Source organism: Castor canadensis, chromosome 1 (assembly GCF_047511655.1).
Source record: "Castor canadensis chromosome 1, mCasCan1.hap1v2, whole genome shotgun sequence".
Lineage (NCBI taxonomy): Eukaryota > Metazoa > Chordata > Mammalia > Rodentia > Castoridae > Castor > Castor canadensis.
Genome location: NC_133386.1, coordinates 10,115,637 through 10,139,102, shown reverse-complemented (window position 1 = coordinate 10,139,102; position 23,466 = coordinate 10,115,637). Strand labels below are relative to the sequence as shown.

Sequence of the window (23,466 nt, the reverse complement as noted above, 5' to 3'; positions counted from 1 at the left end):
AAATAAGAGCCGAAATCAACAAAATAGAAACCAAAAAAAAAATACAAAGAATTAATGAAACAAAAAGTTGGTTCTTTGAAAAAATAAACAATATCAACAGACCCCTGACAAACCTGACTAAAATGAGGAGAGAAAAAACCCAAATTAGTAGAATTAGGAATGCAAAAGGGGAGATGACAACAAACACCATGGAAGTCCAGGAAGTCCAGGAAATCATCAGAGACTACTTCGAGAATCCATATTCAAATAAATTTGAAAATCTAAAAGAAATGCACAGATTTCTAGATACATATGATCATCCAAAACTGAACCAAGAGGAAATTAATCACCTGAATAGACCTATAACACAAAATGAAATTGAAGCAGCAGTCAAGAGTCTCCCCAAAAAGAAAAGTCCAGGACCTGATGGATTCTCTGCTGCATTCTGTCAGACCTTTAAAGAAGAACTGATACCATCCCTCCTTAAACTGTTCCACGAAATAGAAAGGGAAGGAAAACTGCCAAACACATTTTATGAAGCCAGTATTGCACTTATCCCAAAACCAGGCAAAGACACCTCCAAAAAGGAGAACTATAGGCCAATCTCCTTAATAAACATCGGTGGAAAAATCCTCAATAAAATAATTGCAAACCGAATTCAGCAACACATCAAAAAGATTATTCACCACAACCAAGTAGGCTTCATCCCAGGAATCCAAGGGTGGTTCAACACATGAAAATCAATAAACGTATAAATCACATTAACAGAAGCAAAGACAAAAACCACTTGATCATCTCAATAGATGCAGAAAAAGCCTTTGATAAGATCCAACACCATTTCATGACAAAATCTCTAAGAAAACTAGGAATAGAAGGAAAGTACCTCAACATTTTAAAAGCTATATATGACGAACCTACAGCCAGCATTATACTTAACGGAGAAAAACTGAAACCATTCCCTCTAAAATCAGGAACCAGACAAGGATGCCCACTATCTCCACTCCTATTCAACATAGTACTGGAATTCCTAGCCAGAGCAATTAGGCAAGAAGAAGGAATAAAAGGAATACAAATAAGTAAAGAAACTGTCAAAATATCCCTATTTGCAGACGACATGATCCTATACCTTAAAGACCCAAAAAACTCTACTCAGAAGCTCCTAGACATCATCAATAGCTACACAAGGTAGCAGGATATAAAATCAACATAGAAAAATCATTAGGATTTCTATACACTAATAATGAACAAACTGAAAAAGAATATATGAAAACAATTCCATTTACAATAGCCTCAAAAAAAATCAAATACCTAGGTGTAAACCTAACAAAAGATGTGAATGACCTCTACAAGGAAAACTATCCACTTCTGAAGAAAGAGATTGAGGAAGACTATAGAAAGTGGAGAGATCTCCCATGCTCATGGATTGGTAGAATCAACATAGTAAAAATGTCTATACTCCCAAAAGTAATCTACATGTTTAATGCAATTCCTATCAAAATTCCAATGACATTCATTAAAGAGATTGAAAAATCTACCGTTAAATTTATATGGAAACACAAGAAGCCACGAATAGCCAAGGCAATACTCAGTCAAAAGAACAATGCTAGAGGTATCATGATACCCAACTTCAAACTATATTACAAAGCAATAACAAAAACAGCATGGTACTGGCACAAAAACAGACATAAAGACCAGTGGAACAGAATAGAGGACCCAGATATGAAGCCACACAACTATAACCAACTTATCTTTGACAAAGGCGCTAAAAATATACGATGGAGAAAAAGCAGCCTCTTCAACAAAAACTGCTGGGAAAACTGGTTAGCAGTCTGCAAAAAACTGAAACTAGATCCATGTATATCACCCTATATCAGTATTAACTCAAAATGGATCAAGGATCTTAATATCAGACCACAAACTCTAAAGTTGATACAAGAAAGAGTAGGAAATACTCTGGAGTTAGTAGGTATGGTGAAAACTTTCTCAATGGAACCCCAGCAGCACAGCAAATAAAAGCATAGATAAATGGGACTTCATAAAACTAAAAAACTTCTGCTCATCAAAAGAAATGGTCTCTAAACTGAAGAGAACACCCACAGAGTGGGAGAAAATATTTGCCAACTACACATCAGACAAAGGACTGATAACCAGAATATATAGGGAACTTAAAATACTAAATTCTCCCAAAACTAATGAACCAATAAAGAAATGGGCATGTGAACTTAGCAGAACTTTCTCAAAAGAAGAAATTTAGATGGCCAAAAAACACATGAAAAAATTCTCACCATTTCTAGCAATAAAGGAAATGCAAATTAAAACCACACTAAGATTCCACCTCACCCCTGTTAGAATAGCCATCATTAGCAACACCACCAACAACAGGTGTTGGCAAGGGTGTGGTGAAAAGGGAACCCTCTTACACTGTTGGTGGGAATGTAAACTTGTACAACCACTCTGGAAAAAAATTTGGAGGCTACTTAAAAAGCTAAACATTGATCTACCATTTGATCCAGCAATACCACTCTTGGGGATATACCCAAAAGACTGTGACACAGGTTACTCCAGAGGCACCTGCACACCCATGTTTATTGTGGCACTATTCACAATAGCCAAGTTATGGAAACAGCCAAGATGCCCCACTACTGACGAATGGATCAAGAAAATGTGGTATCTATACACAATGGAATTTTATGCAGCCATGAAGAAGAACGAAATGTTATCATTTGCTGGTAAATGGATGGAATTGGAGAACATCGTTCTGAGTGAGGTTAGCCTGGCCCAAAAGACCAAAAATCTTATGTTCTCCCTCATATTCGGACATTGGATCAAGGGCAAACACAACAAGGGATTGGACTTTGATCACAAGATAAAAGCGAGTGCACACAAGGGAGATATGAGGATAGGTAAGACACCTAAAAAATTAGCTAGCATTTGTTGCCCTCAATGCACAGAAACTAAAGCAGATACCTTAAAAGCAACTGAGGCCAATAGGAGAAGGGGACCAGGAACTAGAGAAAAGGTTAGATCAAAAAGAATTAACCTAGAAGGTAACACACACGCAAAGGAAATTAATGTGAGTCAACTCCTTGTATAGCTGTCCTTATCTCAACTAACAAAAACCCTTGTTCCTTCCTATTATTGCTTATACTCTCTCTTCAACAAAATTAGAGATAAGGGCAAAATAGTTTCTGCTGGGTATCGAGAGGGTGGTGGGGAGAGGGAGGGGGTGGAGTGGGTGATAAGGGAGGGGGTGGGGGCAGGGGGAAGAAATGAGCCAAGCATTGTATGAACATATGAATAATTAAAAAATAAAATTTAAAAAAAATGAAAATATTCTTGTGAAATACTGTTATGTACTGAGGCCAAATTCAATTAGTAATAGAATTCCTAGCTTCTTACACAGATGCATATGGATATTATTCACTCTAACATTCTCTTTCCTCATTTTCACAGTTACTACTCTGAATCCATTTCACACAAAATCCAAGGATCATGTCATTTAAATTCTTACTGAAAAAAAGGCAAAATGTATAATCTTTAGAGGACCAAACCTCAATAATACTCTTTCTCCTTCCTTTGCCCCTCTGTCCCTCCTTTCCCCTCCTCCCGTCCCCATTAGAAGCAGATCTGGGAACTGGTTCAGAAGTCCCTGTTTCAATACAGCTAACCATGATTTTAGGTGATATCTTTGCCCACAGAGCTGAATTTAAAGAATACTCTTTGTCTTGGAATATCCATGCCACCTGTTATCAGCCCAGAAAACTCCTACTTACCCTTCAAGACTCAACTGAAAATTCTTTTCCTTTACCAAGTCCCTAAATATCCTTTCAGCCCAAAAGATTTTCCACCCCCCCTACACACTCTCTTGTGCTCCATTCATCCTGAATGCAAATGCTGCATCCCTTCCTTTTATTGATGCCTAATCAACAGAGGGCACTCAATAAATTTGGCCCGAATTGAAAAATGCATAGTTCTCTTGGAAAAAAATAGGAATCCAAGAAAAGAAAGTTCTAAAATTGATTACTAATATAACTTTGCTCCTGTGGCTTAGAACCATCTTTGTGCCTTTGTGTTTTCACACTTCCTTTGATCATCTTTTTCCTTCCCCTCATGAAAGAGACTCAGCTGTGACAGATTTTATTCTTACCTCTTAAGAATAAAACCTGAAATAGTGTTTCTAGGACCTGTCAATATAAATAAGACCTTAATATATAGAGAACCCTGCCTAATTCTGATCCGTTATGTAATAGTAATTGTGCTATACAAATATTGTATCAAAATTCTGGAACTGTTGAATGTACAAATTTTTAATTGTCCAACTTTCAGAATAAATGCATATTATTAACTAAGCCTGTGTTCATGGAAATTAGCCAATAAGGAGCAGACTGGCAACGGGAGAACATTTCATCGCTATCTGGGTAATATTGTCATTTGCTGTATAGCCATTGTCAACATTGGAGTGTAAACATGGAATGGCAAAATCCTAGCTAGTGGCTAGTATTTAGGCTTTATCAACACATAAGTAATATGCTTCAAGATATTTGGAAATGATGAATAAAAGAAGAAAATTTCTGTTTGATTCCAAGAGACTGCATCTCAGCCAACAAGCTGGGCATAGTGGCATATACACTAATCCCAGCTATACAGGAATCATAAGTAGGAGGGTCACTGACCAAGGCCAGCCCCCAGCAAAAAGGGAGAATCTTTCTGAAAAATAACTTAAGCAAAGAAAGTAGGGGGGGGGGAGCAGCTTGGAGGTATAGTTTAACTGATAGAGTGCTTGTCTGGATGTCAACTATTTTGTTGAAAATAAAAGTTTTTAATGATGAGAACATGAGAGTGTGGTTAAGAATGTATTTGTTCTCCATGTCTTCACACTGTTATGTGCTTCCAGTGGTCCCCATATCAGAGACTCTGGATAAGCTGGGCAGAGCCCAGAGAGAGTTTAGCTTTGCCTTTGGCTGGACCCAATCTCTGTCACATCCCTGAAAGCATGGCCACTGCTCCCTGATTAGGCTGCCCCAAAGCTAGCTCGTGCTACAGGGCTCCCACAACCTGCCAAGGGTTTGGCTGTTGGCTAATCTGGATTTTGTCATATATCTTACCTCTTGAGCAAGCATTGATTGAAACACTCAAGCATATGTCATGCTTGACTTGTTGTGTCAGAACAAGTTAAGCAGGTGTTTATTACCTTTAAATATAAACAGAAAGGTGTTAGTGATACTGTGCAGATTGTAGATCCTAGAGATTTCTGTCAGAAGCCTTGGATTTTTTCAAGTTTTTCAACACAGTATAATGCTTTAGTTTCTGTTTCAAGTAGTTTTATGCCACAGGTTTAGAAATTTTAAGTTTTATCACAAAAATAATCTTTCATTATTTAGTATAATTATGAATGCAATAAATTTTTACATGCTTTCATAAAGTAATATTTGTGTATATAAATTGATAATTTTGTATCTAAATAGAAAATATATAGAAACCATGTTACCTTATAATACCAGTGTTTTTATCTGTTGGTCCCAATTTATGTATTCTGTGCCACTGTCTCAAATTCCACTATTTCCAAACTATGTATCTTTTCCTCCCTCCTCTCACTTCCTGCAACAGGGTCAAGATTCCTGTTGACTAACCATGTGCACCACCTTTTGGTCTGGAAATTTGGTCCCTTGTACCTACAGGGCGTGCTATGCACCCTTCTGATACATTCTTTTTAAAATGCACAATGACTCCAACAGAGTCAGCATTAGTGTGTGGCACTTCATAGCTACCCCTGTGTATAGGCAGAGTTGTTACAAAGTGTTAGAACCCAGAATGAGAAATTTGTGACAAGGAAGGATGGAGGCAAGCGAAACTTTTATTAAAGGAAGAAAATGCCTGGGTTTTCAAAAGACCTGTCTTCAACTGGTAGTAGGGAACAGCGATCAAGTGGAAGAAAGGGAACAGGCAGGCGCTCAGCTAATCTTTCTCCTGGGGGCCCAGGTGGACAAATTGGCAACCTTGTTCACAGCGTTTTTCTTCTCCCCTTTGTATCATAAGAACTGCTAATCGGATCCATGCTGCTGCAACTGTGGTTAGTTATTAACAGAATAAAGGCAGATTTCTTCAAAAGAACGGGTGGGGGAAACGACTATACAAAATTGCAAGGTTGTTAGAATCTTAAATGCACAGCAGTCAATTTTTTCCCCTTATTCCGAATTATACGATGAATACAAGTCTTTCATCTGTCACTATACTCATTTCTTCAGAAGGCAGCCAAATATTAAGCTTCTCAAACAAAAAAGGAATCTTAGAAAGAGGAAAAATATTGAGGAGGAGTAAGAATGGATATGAGAAGGGGAAAATTAGGTTTTGTTTTTATTAATTTGTCCTGGTGAGAGAAATATAAACGGCCTACTCTGTTTGGTTTCCCCTCCCCTGCCTCTAACCTTACATCAAAGCAAGGATTAGAGCAGATTTAGCAGTGGCTGTTCTGCATTTAGGTCTGGGTTTCTACATGAGTCAGGTTCAGAACGTATTGAAAAGAATGTATTTTGATGAATATGCCAGGTATTCAGTATGATAGTTTATATAGTTCAGTGCATCTTTGACACTCACAAGAGATACTTCCCAAATCCTAAGATTCCCCAAAATAGAAGTGATTCTGCTTTCAGCCACATAATGTCTTGACTTGTATTGCTATTTGTATCTTTACACCTAAAGTTAACTGAGGTAAGGTAATAAACTTTCCTCAAAGATTTTCTGTTATTTAATGACTATTTTTTTCCAGAAATGAATTTGGCCGCGTTACGGAGAGGTAAGGACACTTAAACTGGGCAGAGCTGGCACACGGATTTGTTAGCCAGGTTCAGCCACACAGCTCACACCTTCAGCAGTAGGAGGGCTACAGTGAAAACCAAGGCTCAGTAAACCAGAAGCCATTCCTTCCCACATCCCAGGGCTCTTAGCAATAGTCCAGAGTAAAAGTGCTGTAGTTTAATGTTGAGAATCTAGTGTTACTGTTTTTCAGACTCTGGTTTATCTTTAATCAAAGTTTGCAGTGACATCAACAGTAAAATTCGGTCAGTGTTTTGCCTTATATTCTCTGAGTTAACGTGTCATATGCCTCGCAGGAGCCTTTTTAGTTTCTGTGCTGCAAGGTCTTACAGAAAGAGGTCTACTCTAAAGGACTTGACTGTCTGAGTGACTTCATGTAGTAGACAGTATGTAATTTTAGGATATTTAAATTAATAAAAGAAGAGGTAATAGGAAAAGTTCTGGTTTGAGACTAGTATATTAGATGAATAATGATGTAGTATAACAAGTTTTTCATTCCCACCAAGGACAAAACCACCACAAACCAAAGCATTTGTAGTGCTCCTGCAGAGAACTAATTCTTAACAGAGATTACATCACACTCACTTTTGATTTTCACTTGTTACCTGATAGGTTTTTGTAACAAATCAATCATAGGCTGCAGCAGTGAGGTTTATAAAGATACTCACAGTCCTTGGCCCACAGTAGGGAGAGCTGAAAATCTTGATCCATCAGGCGTATGTTTGCTTATTTGTTTGTTACTTGCTTCTTTAAAGTATGTGAGGAACTGTCAAGTTCAAGGAATTGGAGATTTTCTCATTCCCTTAATGGCTCAGGTGTACACAGGTCAGATATACATCTAGATTACAGGCTTACCTGTATGTTTAGAACTGAAATGAATTTTTGAACCCCATGAGTGGTTTGTCTTCCAAGATGCTGTATTGCATATATATCCTTAAAGCTGGTGGTATAAACTGGCTGTGGTTCCATGTTCTCATTTGGTTGGTGAAGGTAGGAGAGCTGTTGTTTTCTGTTCTGTCCTAATTGGAGGCAGGGTTAGTTCACAATAAAGAATTGTATTGACAACCTGATTACACCCACTGATCTCCAATATGGTACTGTCAAGAATGGGATTATATTTAAAACAGAAGTGTATATGCACATACCCCTCACTGAACAGTACTAAGTATGCAATTCCACAATCTAGCACTTGAGATAAATTGGCAGCTCTAACCACTACACTGGAACCTGAGCAGATTCTGTATTTTAGATGTCTGCTTGGAGCATATTGGAATAGTGTCCTTAGACCTGCTTCTTGATTCTGGGAGCAAGAGATTTTTTTTTTTCTCTCTTTTTCTTAAAGTAAATGAAATAAAAGACTCTGAGCAAAAGGGTGGTATATCAAAATAATTTGTTGGCTTTCCAGTTCATTTAAGTAAATGCTTAAGACTAGGACATTGGATGAATTGATGAATTTACAAAAGTTCATTTTCCATCCACATCACTAGACATCATGCTGGTATGTAAAGAAGCAGCCAGAGAAGCCATTGACGCTTGTATGGCAGAGCTGACACTCCAGGGTGTTACTAAGATAAGATGTTCAGTGATTCTACAGAATGAGTCTACCATGCAGCCCACCAATGCTATCACTTAAGAAGATCAGTTGTCATTTATTATGGCAGAAGAAACATTCCTAACTAGTATTTCTTGTCTCAGGAATTAAAGGAGTAACTACAGATAGCCCACAGTAAGAATTTATACTGCTCTTACCAGCAGAGTTGGCAAAATACAAGAAATACATCCTCCAGTTAGTCCATAGCAGGTGAGACTCATATTCACATAGGTTTAAGAGAGAGCTGACATCTACGCAGGTATAATAGAAAGCAATCCAGTGTCTTAGTTCAGAAGCAGCAGTATTAAATAAAGTCAGAGGAAAGGTGAACGATGATCTCAGTTGTAATGTGTCAGTTTGGTCACAGTAATTCTTATATATTTCCTCGGTAAAGTGACATCACCAAGAGTTCTAGAGGAATAACTCCATTGCTCGTTGTTGAAACACATACTGATTTTTGTAGCACCATTCCGGGAGGAACTGGACCACTGTAGAGTTATTTGCAAAGTATCTGCAAGTAGGCCTCATTTCTTCGTAAAATTTGACCCCACCATAAGCTGTAATTGAACACATGAACTTATAAACCTTACTTTTTCTAAGGTTAGGTCTGTCTTACCACTGTCAATTTTAGGAAGTTTATTAATAAGACCCACATCTTTGTCACTAAACACTTCATGATCTCTGTGTATCCTAAGGACCTTATTGAGGAAGATTTGCCAACAGAATTATCCAGGTTTCTGTGGTGTAATATGTCATAGCATGTTAATTATAAAAAGTCAGTCCTCTTAAATTACTAATAGAAGAATATAATCCGCTCGTCATTCTGTACATGAGTACTATAGGGGTTTTTATAACTTCATTTTAGACATTCAAGGTAACCATCTCTAATTTTGCTGAGTACTTAGAAAATTTTACGTGGATTTTGCTCTTTCTTTATTCACTTTTGCCCAAAGGCAGATAGCACAGGAAAATTGGAAAGAAGAAGAGGAATGGGTTTCTAGCAGAAACATTGAAGTGATCCAGGTGCCGGTGGATCATGATTATAATCCTAGCTACTGAAATCAGGAAGATCGTTGTTTGAGTTCGGCCCATGTAAATAATTTGCGAGATTTCATCTCAACCAAAAGCACACTTCTGTCATTCCAAGCTGTGGGAGAAGGCTGAATGTAGCATCACGCGCCTATCATTCCAGCTATGGTGGGAAGCCTAAAATGGGGGGAGTGGGAAGGAGATTCTGGTCCAGTACAGCCTGGGCAAAAACAAGTCTCTATCTTCAAAACAACCATTAAAAACAAAAACAAAAACAAAATGGCTGGAGGCATGGCTGAAGTGGTAGAGTGCCTGCCTAGCAACCGTGAAGACTTGAGTTCAAACCCTATTACCACCAAAAAAACCAAAAAGCAATAGAATGTCATTCAGATTCCAAATTTGCCATATTAACTAGTTATGTAAATAATACAACTTGGCTCACAAAATTCATCTTTAGGTTAGCTTATTTTTTTTAGCTGTAACTGTGTGAAAGGAAGAAATATTTTTCCTCTGGTCACTACAACTTTTGAAAGAGTTGGGATGACTCTAAGCCTGTTAGAATTATACAAAGGTAACATAGTGTTACTTTAAAGGGAACAGATGGTTTATTTGTCAGAAGGTGTGTAGTTCAAAGTTAGTGTTCTTGCTGTTTGAGTTTCTATAGCTGTCAGGTATAGTAACAGAAAGAGGAATTAGCCCTGGGAACCAGTTCATTGAATGTTTACAGTGGTGGATATGACATACAATGTAATTTTAATCATTAGTTATTGCCTGGTTCTGTCTGATCAGAAAGAATTGGGAAAATAAAACTACAAATGATCATATATCTAAAACCTTACCTGTGAGTGTGCTTGCCACTTACACTCTAGACGTCTGCTTGCATTCATTATACCAATTTAATGTTTATTCCCTTTTGAGAAGGGGTTCCTTTTTGTTTTCTTCCTAACATATTATAATAGCATTATAACATTATAATAGGCCAGCAAACTACAGCCTTTGGAACAAATCCAGCCCATCACCTGTTTTTATAAATAAAAGTTTTATTTATACTGTTTCATTTATATATTCTCTGTGACTGCTTTTGAGCTGCAACAGCTGAATTGAGTAGTTGTGACAGAGGACATATGGCCTGCAAAGCATAAGCCTAAAATATTTACTGTCTGGCAGTTTACAGAAAAACTTTGCTTAATCTTGATTTAGAATAATAAGATAAAAATTATTAAGATAAAACAAATACTGGTAACATCAAGATCTGGCTATTAGTTTGAGCTTGTTTCTGGAATAATCAGCATTTATGTATTCATTCATCATCAAATATTTATCAAATGCTTACTGTGTATCCAGTTCAAGAGAAGAGGATATAGCAAGAAACAAGCCAGAGTTCTCTGTCCTCAGGAAATTTACACTATAGTGAGATGAGACAGTATTAATACTGTATCCAACAGTAAGAAACATACAACTTTGCACTTATTAGTACTGACTGCCTTGTCATCTTGTTCTCTGGCCAGTGTACTAAGCTATAATACATTCACTCCTTCATCCGCCCACTGTAAGTTATAGTTCCTGGGTGTGTACTAGTTTGCCAAAAACATGCATATTACTTAGTTTTTGCTCATATCTGTTATATACTAAAGGCCCAGCATCTTACTAAAAAGATAGTTTGACAACTATCTTAAAGCTATTTTTAATTAGATAATTACCCTTAAAAGCCTATTGTAATGTAAAATTGTAAAGAAAGTGATAGCAAACTTTTATTAAAAAAATAGTGGGTCATGCCCGAGTGGCATTCAGTCCAGAAATCCAAGGTTAGTTAAACATTACCAGTTTTAAAGGGAGAGGTCATTTCATGTGGGTAGTGTTTGATTTATTCTTTAAAAAACAATTCTTACATACAAAACAAGATGCCTTAAAGCACTCTTTAAAAAAAAAAGTCAGGGGCATGGGTCACAGGGAGCGGACTCTCCCAAAACTACCTCAGTGGACTATGTGCCTCACATTCATTGAAACAGCTCAGGACAGTACCAGGACCTCTGGGCCTGCTCCCCATACCTTCAGCACATCAGACACTCCCTATGGATGGTGGGGGATGCACATCTGCATTTGAGCACAGAAGTGAATTATTTTTCAAACCCAGGTGCACAAGGTGTGGGAAGTCCATGTTAAAATACCAACATAAGTGAGCTAGAGTAGACCTTCTGTCACAGCTAAACCAGAATGCTGAGTTGCAAAACTTGGAGTGACTAGGAGACTTTCACAATACAGATGTTGTGACCCTCAGTGCCCATCATGGCTTCTGTCCCCACAGTAACCATGGGCATGATGCCAAGGCAGCATCACCTGGCTTTGCTGAAAGAACTAGAGGCCACTGCCTGCAACCACATATGGGCTCAAGGCCCCTGGTTCCCCCCCAAGAGAAAGGCCTTAGAAGAAGCCTTGCAAGAGGCTGGTTTGGTTGTTTGGTCAAACCTGAACAGGTCCTGCAGGGTAGGTGTAAGGAAGGCCTGTCCCATTACTGGGTTTGCCATCACAGGTGACCAAAGTGCTTATTTGGAAAAATCATTTTTAACAAGACACAATACCTAATCATGACCTCAAGGAAATTGCAATTGAAGGATCCTTTCTCAAAATGATAAAGTATATGCAGCTTGGTTTTAGTTATGTAAGAGGGAACCTTGAGACATCTCCAATTAAGGACACAAATGAGACATGGATAACTATTTCCATTAATATTCAACATTATACTAGAGATAGTAGCCAATGTGCTTATGCCATAGAATTCATTTAAAGGCATAAAAGGGGTACAGAAAAAATAAAAAATGTCTCTATTCTTAGATAGAATAATATGCCTGGAAAACTGAAGAGAATTAATGAAAAATTAATTCAGATAGTAAAAGAATTCAGTGCAGTAGCAGACAGTTAAAAGATACAATAGTAAGGAAAGTCCCATTTACAATAGGAAGATTAAATTTTAGTAATTTAACATAGAGTGTGCAAAACCTCTGTGTACTGAAAGAAACTCAGGAAGACTTGAAAAATGAACAAATTTCTTAGTTTTGGATAGAGTGAACGCAAGTCATCAATTCTTTCCAAGTTATAATTTCAATACAATTTCAGTAAGAATATCTGTAAACTATTTTCTGTGATTAGACAAGTTGATACCCAAGTCCATATAGCAAAAGGAGCATGCTAAAAAACACTTTAAAAAAAATGATAGAATACTGTTGTAATTAAAAATAGTGTGGTACTGACACATGAATAGATACGCACAGACCAGTGGAATACAATTAGGAGTTCAGTATCAGAACAAATATGTATATATGAAAATTTAGTAAAGGACAAGGAGGCATTTCAAATTGCTGGGTTAAGGGAGGATTTTTCAAATAAATACTATTGAAATAATTGAGAAACCATTTGTAAAAGTACAAAATCAGATCCATACCTCATCTCATACTCAAAAATAATCACCAAATAGATGAAAATGAAAATAAAGCATGCACTTGAAGAAAACTGGAATAAATTCCTCTTGAACCTTTTTGTAGAGAAGCACTTTCTAAATATGATACACAATCCAGAGGCAATAAAAGCAAAGATTATTAAAACCTGACTAAATTTGTTAGATTCCATTATAGAAGATATTATAAACAGATTCTAAGGATAACTGACAAACTAGAAGAAAATATTCACAACTGACACCATAGACAAAGGCTAACATCCTAATGTATACAGAACTCTTAAAAGATTGTCATGCAAAGGGAGGGTGAATGGAGAGGGTGAAGGAGGGTATTTATCATTGATATACATTATAAACTTGTTCGAAAACACAACAGTGAAACCTGTTAAAATTGTTTTAAGTCAGAGGGATGAGGGCAAATACTAGTGGAGGTAAACCTAACCAAGGTTCATTTTAAGCATATACATAAATGTCACAATGAGAACCCTCTGTACAAATAATATATACAATGAAGATGTTAAAACACATGCTATAAAAAAATGGGAGAAAGTCTTTGAACAAACAATTCACCCTCAAATTCACCTCAATGGAAAAGTTAAAATCATTCCAAATTAGAAAAATATTTAAATTTAAAAATTGTGGTACTGTTTCTCACATGTAAGACTAGCAACAAAATTCACTTTGTGTTAGGGACACTGTGGAGATACAGGATCTTCAAATATTTTGTGGCAGTATAAATTGGCACAAAGTGTCTAAAGGAAAGTTTCTAAGTTTGTAACCTTTTGTAAATTGACTCAAGGAATTTACTTTAAAAAGGTAGACCTCAAATATTACAAACATTCATATACCAAAGATTGGAAACAGTCTAAATGCCCATACTATAGAAGTACGGAACACACACACACACAGGAGTACCGTGGAGCTATTTTTTACTAATGAGGAAGATTTGTGTTCTGATAGGAAGGAAGTACTTTTCTAGGACATGCTGGTAAGTGAAAAAAGCAAAGCTTAAAATATGCCCTTTATGAAAGAAGATAAGAAAATATATAAGCATTTATACAAAAGAAATACCGGAAAGATAAATCAGAATCTAAACAGATTGGTTGTTTATAAAGGGAAACTGGGGAAAGCTCTAAAGAAGAAAAGTGTTTATAAGGAAAGAGGGATGAGGAAAGAGTGATACTATAATGCATTTTGAAAAACAAGTCTTAAAATTATAGAAGTGTTTCACATAGCACCAAAACACCAAGATAATTATGGCAAATAAGACTTGGAGCAAACTCAGAATAGAAATGCAAATGACAGTTTTTCACAAGGACAAGTGTGTAAGTTAGTAGTTCTAAAGTTACTTTGAATATATAACAGGAAATAAATTGATTTAGATAATCAAATTAGGATTTCTTAATGTTGGAGAAGTTATAAATAGGAAGCTTAATATGTACTCTAGTTTTGGAATGGAATTAGGGACACTGATACAAACTCCTGGTTATACCTATGTACACAGATAATCCAAACATAGGTGCATATATATGTGTAGGTTATTGTACATACCTTATTTCCTATCTCTGTTCACTGAGAGGGCCCAAAAGCACTTGCACTCTGTGTCAAGAAGTATAGATCCCATGACTGATGTAGAAATACAAGATGAGTCTGAAGCCTCTGGTGGTTTGAAAAATAAGGAAGTACTCAATGAAGAAAGGGAGACTTGTCAAAAGTACACAACTGGAAGGTGCTCCTAATACCAAAGCTGGAACAATTGAAGCAACAAAATATGATGGCATTGGATTTTAAACCATACCATAAGATAAATATACATGAGTTTATTAGTTTTCTGCTACTATGTAACAGATTGACATAAAGTTAGGAACTTAAAACAACACATAGTTCGATGGTTAGTTGACATCATTCCATTTTTGTTTGGCTTTGTTGCTCTGAGGTGAGGTGTAGTGTATCATGGTGGAAGCTTGTGGTAAAACAAGCTGCTCACCTCATGGCAGCCTGAAGGCAAAAGAAGAAAGAGCAGGGGACCTGCATTCCATAGTCCTCTTTGTTTGACACACTCCCAGTAACCTAAGACCACACATACACGAAGGTCCACCTCTTAATGGGTCCACCACCTCACAGTAGTGTCATGGAACAGGAACCTAGTCTTCAACTCCTGAGGGACATTTCAGATGCAGGCTATATAACAAGGAGCAAGGCCCTCAGGTTCTGGAGAACCTCCTGGCCCCTCCTTGCAACCCAGTTAACATCATAGATACTGTGTACAAGACCTAAGCCTTCTCTCAAAGTCAGGCCCATGTAAGATTATCTCAATTTCATTCATTTTCAAAGTGCATTGATTAGGAACTTCAGTTACATCTGCATAGTCCCTTCAGGTTTGCCACAACTACAGGAGTGAAAGTCCAGCTGTTGCGGGAAGACTGTCGGACCAGCGAGAACAAGACTCAAACCCAGGTGGATGGAAGAAAGAAAGATTTATTACGCTAGCGGGCAGGCACCTGGATCTCTCCAAAAATGGCACCGGCCCCTCATCTCAAGGCACGGGGTTTTTACCCCTCAACCCCTCAGAATGCGGAAGCAAGCAAGAGGGAAGAACAAAAGCAAATGTGGCAGTTAGCCTCTGGCTGGGAGGTTACAGCTTATCACACTAACACATCTGTGAAACAGGGGCCCAGCCTGGGGAAGGAGCTTGCCTTCAGATCTTTCCCTGGGTTTCTTTATCACAACACATTTGTCGTATTTTTTAGTTAGATGCCAAGGCCCTCAGTGAAAAGGAGATTATACCAGAATACTCAGATTATACTCAGAATAGAATTATACTTACTACTTGTGTAACCACTGTAGTAAACATGGCTTTTCCAAGAAATGCTGAGGTAAGTGGGTGAAAGTTTGAAGAGACCACAAGATTTGTACAGTCTCATGTATCTCCCCTAAAATATTTATTAACCACAGAAGGGAAATGAGTAACTTGAAATGGACACCAACCCCACCAAAGCAATCAAGACAGACATCACCAGAAAGGGGACATGTCAGTGTCTGAATTCCCTGAGAGAATGAACTGAGAAGAGTACAGTGTTTTTATGGTATCCTTCCCAGAGTGCATATCTTAATTTCAGTCCTGAAAATATGTCAGCTCAAATCAGACTGGGGAGCATTGTACAGCATAACTTGTCAGTACTCTTCAAAAGATCATAAAACATAAAGCAAGACTAAGGGACTTTTATAGGCTAGAGAGACGAAGGAGAAATATCTAAATACCATGTGGGATGATCTTAGCAAAAGGACATTTATTGGAAAAATAAGCAAAATTTAAATAAGGTCTGTAGATACATTTCTCTTCTAACGATTATATAATGGCTATATAACATGCTTCCATTAAAGAAGGTGGGATATAGGATATAAGGTAGCACTGCAGTGTTCTTGAAACTTTTCTCTAATTAAAAAAATTATTAAACAGAAAAGTTTTTTTAAAAAACACTAGTGTAGGCTTGGGGTAAGCATTTTAACTCAGCAAAAGTAGCGATCACAGTAATTTATTGATATGCTTATTTTAGTTTGATGCACCAAACTTTTACATAATGTGTACATAGTCATTGGAAAATAAATAGGCATAAAATGGTGAGACTTATTCTAATTTACAGTAGTATTTTCCATTTGTACTTTCTTCCAGTGTGTATACATTATTTTAGACATAGACAAGAGAAAGACATGGGGCTTAAAAACAAATTCATTTGAATGTTAAAGCTTCCCATAAAGTTGATTTGTCCACTTTGCATGACCATGTTCTCTTTTAAAATAATTACTAAGCTATTATCATGAAAGGATGTCCAATTTTGTCAAAGGCTTTTTCTGCATCTATTGAGATGATCATAGGGGTTTTGCCTTTGCTTCTATTAATATGCTGTATTACATTTAATGATTTGTGTATGTTGAACCATCCCTGTATTACTGGGATGAAACCGACTTCATCATGGTGTGTGATCTTTTTGAAACATTGTTGAATTTGGTTTGCTAGTATTTTATTGAGAATTTTTGCATCTAATTTCATTAAAGAGATTGGTCTATAATTCTCTTTTGTTGTTGTTGTGTCCTTTTTCAGTTTAGGGATGAGTGTAATAAAGGCTTCATAGAATGATTTTGACAGTGTTCCTTCTCTATTTCGTAGAAAATTTTGAGGAATGTTGGTATTAGTTCTTTAAAGGTCTAATAGAATTCAACATTGAATCCCTAAGATCCTGGATTTTTCTTTGTTGGGAGACTTGTTGCTTCAGTTTCATTGCTTGTTATAGATTTATTTAGGTGATTTATATCCTCTTGGTTCAGTTTTGGTTGGTCATATGTGTATAGAAATTTGTCTTTTCTAGATTTTCCAATTTATTTGAATATACATATTCCAAAGTAATCCCTAATTCCCTGAATTTCCTGGGTGTTTGTTGCACTCTCCCCTTTTTTATTTCCAAATTTATTTATTTTGGTCTTTTCCCTCCTCATTTTAGTCAGATTTGCTAGGAGTTTATCAATTTTATTTATCTTTTCAAACAACCAGCTTTTTGTTTCATTGATTCTTTGTTTTTGGTTTGTTTGTTTTTTGTTTTTTTGGTCTCTGTTTCATTGATCCCTGCCCTTATTTTTACTATTTCTCTCCTTCTGCTAGTTTTGGGTTTAGCTTATCCTTCTTTAGCTATGAGTTTGAGATGTAGCATTTATTTGAGATCTTTCCATAGAAGGAATGTACTTCAACATAATAAAAGCCATATAGCCAACATAACACTAAATGGATTAGAACTGAAACCATTTCCTCTAAGGTCAGGAATGAGACCAGAGTGTCAGCTCTCTCCACTCTTATTCAATGTAGTCTTGGAATTCTTAGCTAGAGCAATAAGACAGGAAGAAGAAATAAAAGGAATTCAAATAGGAAGGGAAGAAATCAAATTATCCCTATTTTCAGATGTCATTATTTTATACCTAAAATACCTGGAAAACTCTACCAAAAAACTCCTAGACATCATAAACACCTTTAGCAAAAGTAGCAGGATACAAAATCAATTTACAAAAATCAGTAGCCTTTCAATATAACAATAATGAATAGAATATAAGAAAACAATACCATTTATAATACCCTCAAAAAAAAATACCTAGAAAGTGAAAGACCTCTACAATGAAAACTATAAACCATTGAAGAAAGATCATTGAAGAAGATGACAAAAGATGGAAAGATCTTCCATGTTCATGGACTAACAGAATGAATATCATAAAAATGGCTATATTACCAAACAATCTACATGTTAATTGCCATCCCCAACAAAATCCAATGACATTCATCACAGAGATTGAAAAATCAACCCTAAGGTTCATTTGGAAGCACAAAAGACCACGAATAGCCAAGGCAAAAAGAGCAATGGTAGAGGTATCACAATAATCAACTTCAAACTGTACTACAGAGCTATAGCAATAAAAAAAAACCCAGCATGATACTGACACAAAAATGACATGAATATCGAAGGAGCAGAATAGAAGACTCAGATATCAAACCGCACATCTACACCCACCTGATTTTTGACAAAGGCACCCAAAACATACAACGAGAAAAGACAGCCTCTTCAACAAATGTTGCTGGAAGAACTGGATATCTGTATGCAAAATATTGAAACTAGATCCATGTTCTTATAGTAAGAATCTTAGTACAAAACCTGAAGCTTTGAAGTTAGTGTAGGAAAGAACAGAGATTACACAAGAATTAATAGGCATAGGCAAGGACTTCCTCAGTAGAACTCAAATGGCTCAGCAACTAAGAGAAAGGATTGACAAATGGGACTACATGAAACTAATCTCCTGCAGAACAAAAGAAATGGTCACCTGATTAAAGAAGCAGCCTACAGATTGTGAGAAAACCTCTACCAGCTACACATCTGACAAGGGATTAATCATAATGTACAGGGAGTCCAAAAAACTAAACTCCCCCAAAATCAATAATCTTATGAAGAAATGAACAAATAAACTGAACAGAGCTTTTTCAAAGGAAGAAATCCAAGTGGCCAAAAAACACATAAAGAAATGCTCATTATCCCTATAAAGGAAAAATCAAAAACATATTAAGATTCCACCTCACTTCTGTTAGAATGGCTATCATCAAGAGCACAAGCACAAGGTGTGGCCTGACGGGCCACACCGCCTTTCGCCACACGTGGTTTCGGCACGATGCCTAAATCCAAACGAGACAAGAAAGTTTCCTTAACCAAAACCGCCAAGAAAGGCTTGGAACTGAAACAGAACCTGATAGAAGAGCTTCGGAAATGTGTGGACACGTACAAGCACCTCTTCATTTTCTCTATGGCCAACATGAGGAACAGCAAGCTGAAGGACATCCGGAATGCCTGGAAACACAGCTGGATGTTCTTTGGCAAAAACAAGGTGATGATGGTGGCCTTGGGACGAAGCCCGTCCGATGAGTATAAAGACAACCTGCACCAGGTCAGCAAGAAATTGAGGGGTGAAGTTGGTCTCCTTTTCACCAACCGCACAAAGGAAGAAGTGAATGAGTGGTTCACCAAATACACAGAGATGGATTTCGCCCGAGCTGGGAACAAAGCAACTTTCACTGTGAGCCTGGATCCAGGGCCCCTGGAGCAGTTCCCCCACTCCATGGAGCCACAGCTGAGACAACTGGGCCTGCCTATTGCCCTCAAAAGAGGTGTGGTGACCCTGTTGTCAGACTATGAGGTGTGCAAGGAGGGCGATGTGCTGACTCCAGAGCAGGCCCGGGTTCTGAAGCTTTTTGGATATGAAATGGCAGAATTCAAGGTGACCATCAAATACATGTGGGATGCACAGTCAGGACGGTTCCAGCAGATGGGAGATGTGGAAGATGGCCTGCCTGAGAGCGCACCTGAGTCTACTGAAGAGTCAGAGGATGACAAAGACGACTGACTTGGGGAGACTGAGGCCTCCACAAGACCATGCAGGACTGCTTTCCCCCTTGTGGGAGAGCCTATTTATTTTGCTGTGGATGAAGACAAGGGAGGGTGATACAGGTTGACTTTTTTTCCATAAAGAATAAAATCATGTCCACAAAAAAAAAAAAAAAAAAAAGCACAAGCAACAATAAATGTTGGCAAGGGTGAGGGGAGAAAGGAACCCTCATACATTGTAAGTGAGAATGTAATTAGTACAACCACTATGAAAACCAGTATGGAGGCACCTCAAAAAACTAAAAATAGAACTGCCATATGATCCAACAAGTCCTCTCCTATGGATATACCCAAAGGAATGTAAATCAAGTTATAATAAAGACATCTACATACCCGTGTTTATTGCAGCATTATTCATGATAGCTAAAGTATAGAAACAGCCAAGGTGCCCCACAACTGACTAATGGGTTAAGAAAATGTGGTATTTACATTCCATGGAATTTTATTCAGTCTTAAAGAAGAATGAAATTTTATCATTCACAGGTAATGGATGGAACTGCAGAACATAGTCTTAAGTGAAGTTAGCCAAATTCAGAAGACCAAAGGCCATGTGTTTTCTTTTATGCAGGCAATATAGGCCCAATACAAATACAGTATTATTCAAAACAGGTCATGCTAAGGGGAGGTCATTAACAAGAAAGGGAGAGTAAAAGAAGGAAGTTAAGGTGAATGTGGTTGATACCCTTTATACACAAGAATGAATATAGAATTTTTAAGCCTGTTTAAGTCATCATCAGAAGGGTACTAAGATAGAAAGGAAAAAAATAGGGGAATTGAATCAGTTCAGGTTATAATACAGATACACATGGAAATGTCACCCTAAAACTCCCTGTATAGCTATCTTAAACAAACAACGTCTTTTTTTCAAAATTGGAGAACAGGAAGGTAAAACAAAACAGGTCCTATCTGGGAGCTCGTACCAGGGGGTTGGGAGTGAGGAGGATATAAGGAAATGGTGTAGGAGGAAAAACATGGTGCTAATATTATGTCCATGTATGAAAATGGAAAAATGAGACCTATTGAAAGTATTATAGGAATGGGGGAGGAGAGATAAGGAGAATTATTAGAAGGAATGAATTCAACTCTGATACAGTGTAAGAATTTTTGTAAATGTCACAATGTATCACCGCCCAGTACAATAATAATATAATAAAAAATAAAATAACTACTAAACTTCATTTGAAAGGTTTGACTTACAACCAACATATGTCATGTAAAAATCCATAGTTGGGAAGGTGTTTACCTAATTCAGTTGGTTCAAAGGCCCTGAGTTTTCTTCTTAAGATGGACCATAGACATAGAGTCCCCTATGTTACATTTCACAAGTGCAATTCCTGAGTCATCATCTGCCACAGTCGTGCTTATATTTGTGTGGCTAGGGGATGAAGTTATTTCCTATTAACTGTGGTTACGTAGTAATTATATAACTATGGATAAAATGATAGTAAGTAAAAAAAGAGTGAGGAATTTAAAATGATTTGGGCATGCCTGTCTTTAACAACAAGTGGCTCTTGTTCCTTTTGTTCATAGGATGAATGTGATACTTGGATTTCATTGTTGCTTTGAAGGGGCATTGCCCTTAGAATTGCACCAGACAACAGGTAGTAGTGCTTGATTCTGGCAGTTTCATGGACCATGGATGGGTTTCTTACCTCCTTTTTAATTTTTGCTTGTCATTATATAGAAGATCAGGCATGCATGGTAGCTATGGTGTCCTGCGTTAGCATGAACCTGCTGTTTCTTTTTACTATCTGCAAAAATGATCATTATAATGTAGCACTTACTGTCTTACTGTTACTAATTCCTCAATGACACTTTTGAAAGTCTATGTTTGGCTACAGAGTGCTTTAACTTTCTAATGGAACCATAAATTGGGATTGTGGTATATTTCATTTCACAGGAAGGATGTCATTTGCAATGGACACATAGCAACTTTTATAGATCTGTAGCCAAGTTAGTGACCAGTATTTGTCCTTGAAATTGTTCCATTCCAGAATGTTAAGCATTTTCACTTAATATTTAATTACTTGGTACTAATATTAGCTTACTACAAATGTCTAAGAGGAAATAAGTAGTTGAGCAGACTCTGCACTGTTGAAACTTTTATCCTACTAGCTATGGTGCTCATGTTTGCAGCACCTATTTGTCAGGATTTAGGATTTTAGATCTTTGGTTTTCACTTTATCTCAGAGTGAGAATGGCAGTTAAACACTCAGGAAAACCCAAAAATACATTCATAAGTTTTATGTTCTTCTCTAAAAGTGAGATGCCTAAGCTCCAAAATACAGTTTGGGAATTGTTTTATAGTACTGTTTTCACAGTTATTTATATCTGTTATCTAAACTGATAAGTCATCTGTTTGCCTCTGGCTGTCACTGAAACAACCCTTATTAGGGTTAGTCATGAATGGCAGTCCCAAGAGACTCTGGGACTGAGATGCCATGTTGAAGAAATGCGAGATGGTTGTTCTTCACAAAATTCAAGGCTTTGCATCCCATGCAGCATCACCTCCACGGGGGTGAATTGGTGGCAAACTTCAGAACATTAGTTTTGTCCTATACTCAACTGTGACTCTTTTCTGTAATACACAGAACTATGGAAGAGTATGTCATATGGGATCAAAACAGTTAACCTTGAGCTAGCATGACCACATGCCTACCATACCAGAGAGCTGTGCAGATAGTGTGTGTGTATATTTCTCTTTTCCATTTATTGTATCAAAGGGAGAAGATAGAAGATAAAGTAGCAAGGAACACATCCCATGTAAGCTAATGCCTTGAGAATTGTGCTAAATTCAATACTTTTTAATTGTCTTTAGTCTTGCAAATGTTCCTAAACTTCTTAGCCAGAAAGTGAGTTGAAATCAACTCTCTCTTGTGATTTTTATTTGTCCGTTCCTTTTGTTCATATTCTGATATTATGATTTAGTGTACATTTATCACACCGAGAGAGGGAGTAAAGGATTGAGAGACATGATTCCTGTCTCAGGAACCCTACATTACTCTTGGAAAATGAACAAACATTAAACACATGGAAATTAAATAGATGCTGTTGCTATATTTGCAATAAAGTTCAAAAGAGAAGCAGAATATTCTCTTCTGTAGTAATAGCATATGCCACATTTATAGTAATGTGTTTTACATTTCTTAGTGGAGGTATTCTAGGTAAGTTGAATCTTTGACTTATGCAGACTGTTTAGAAATCTGTTATTAGTTGCTACAGCGATTGCATATTACCAATGAGTATGTGTCAGCCATTCTGCACATCTGCCCTCCTGGAAGTGTGATTAGACTCAACAAATTGAGTTTGTCTCAGAAGTCTTGGATTTGCTAAATGCTCAAAGTGTGTGTCAGGAAATTTCAGCTACAGGTTGATTTATCCAGGAGTTTGGAAACTCATTTGGTAAGAAATTGAACTTTTCAGCAAGTCTTTTGGTGCATATGGCTATCATGTTTCCTTTTCACTTTACAGGGGGAAGAAAAGATGAACTACTATACTTCTTTTTTGAGCTCTCTATCTTTTTCCATGTGGGTCTGTGCCTTTTGTGACCATAAAAATTAAATTTAACCATGTCTTGGTTGTACACCATTGCAGTATCAATGTTGTGTTTTACCTTCCCCTCCTGTGTTTTA

General features: G+C 37.1%; 2 protein-coding genes across 12 annotated transcripts in view; both read left to right on the top strand.

Annotated features, from left to right (window-relative positions):
• The window catches only part of Arid1b (AT-rich interaction domain 1B), a 404,160-nt gene that overhangs the window by 290,592 nt on the left and 90,102 nt on the right, over window positions 1-23,466 (top strand). The window lies entirely within an intron of this gene.
• LOC109681916 (mRNA turnover protein 4 homolog) lies at window positions 5,401-23,459 on the top strand. The gene has a single exon (XM_074071746.1). It carries the CDS (start codon window positions 19,065-19,067, stop codon window positions 19,791-19,793), a length of 729 nt encoding a protein of 242 aa, XP_073927847.1. The 5' UTR covers window positions 5,401-19,064; the 3' UTR covers window positions 19,794-23,459.

Coding starts and splice junctions, on each gene's coding strand:
- LOC109681916 (XM_074071746.1), top strand. CDS start 19,065: ATGCCTAAATCCAAACGAGACAAGAAAGTTTCCTTAACCAAAACCGCC.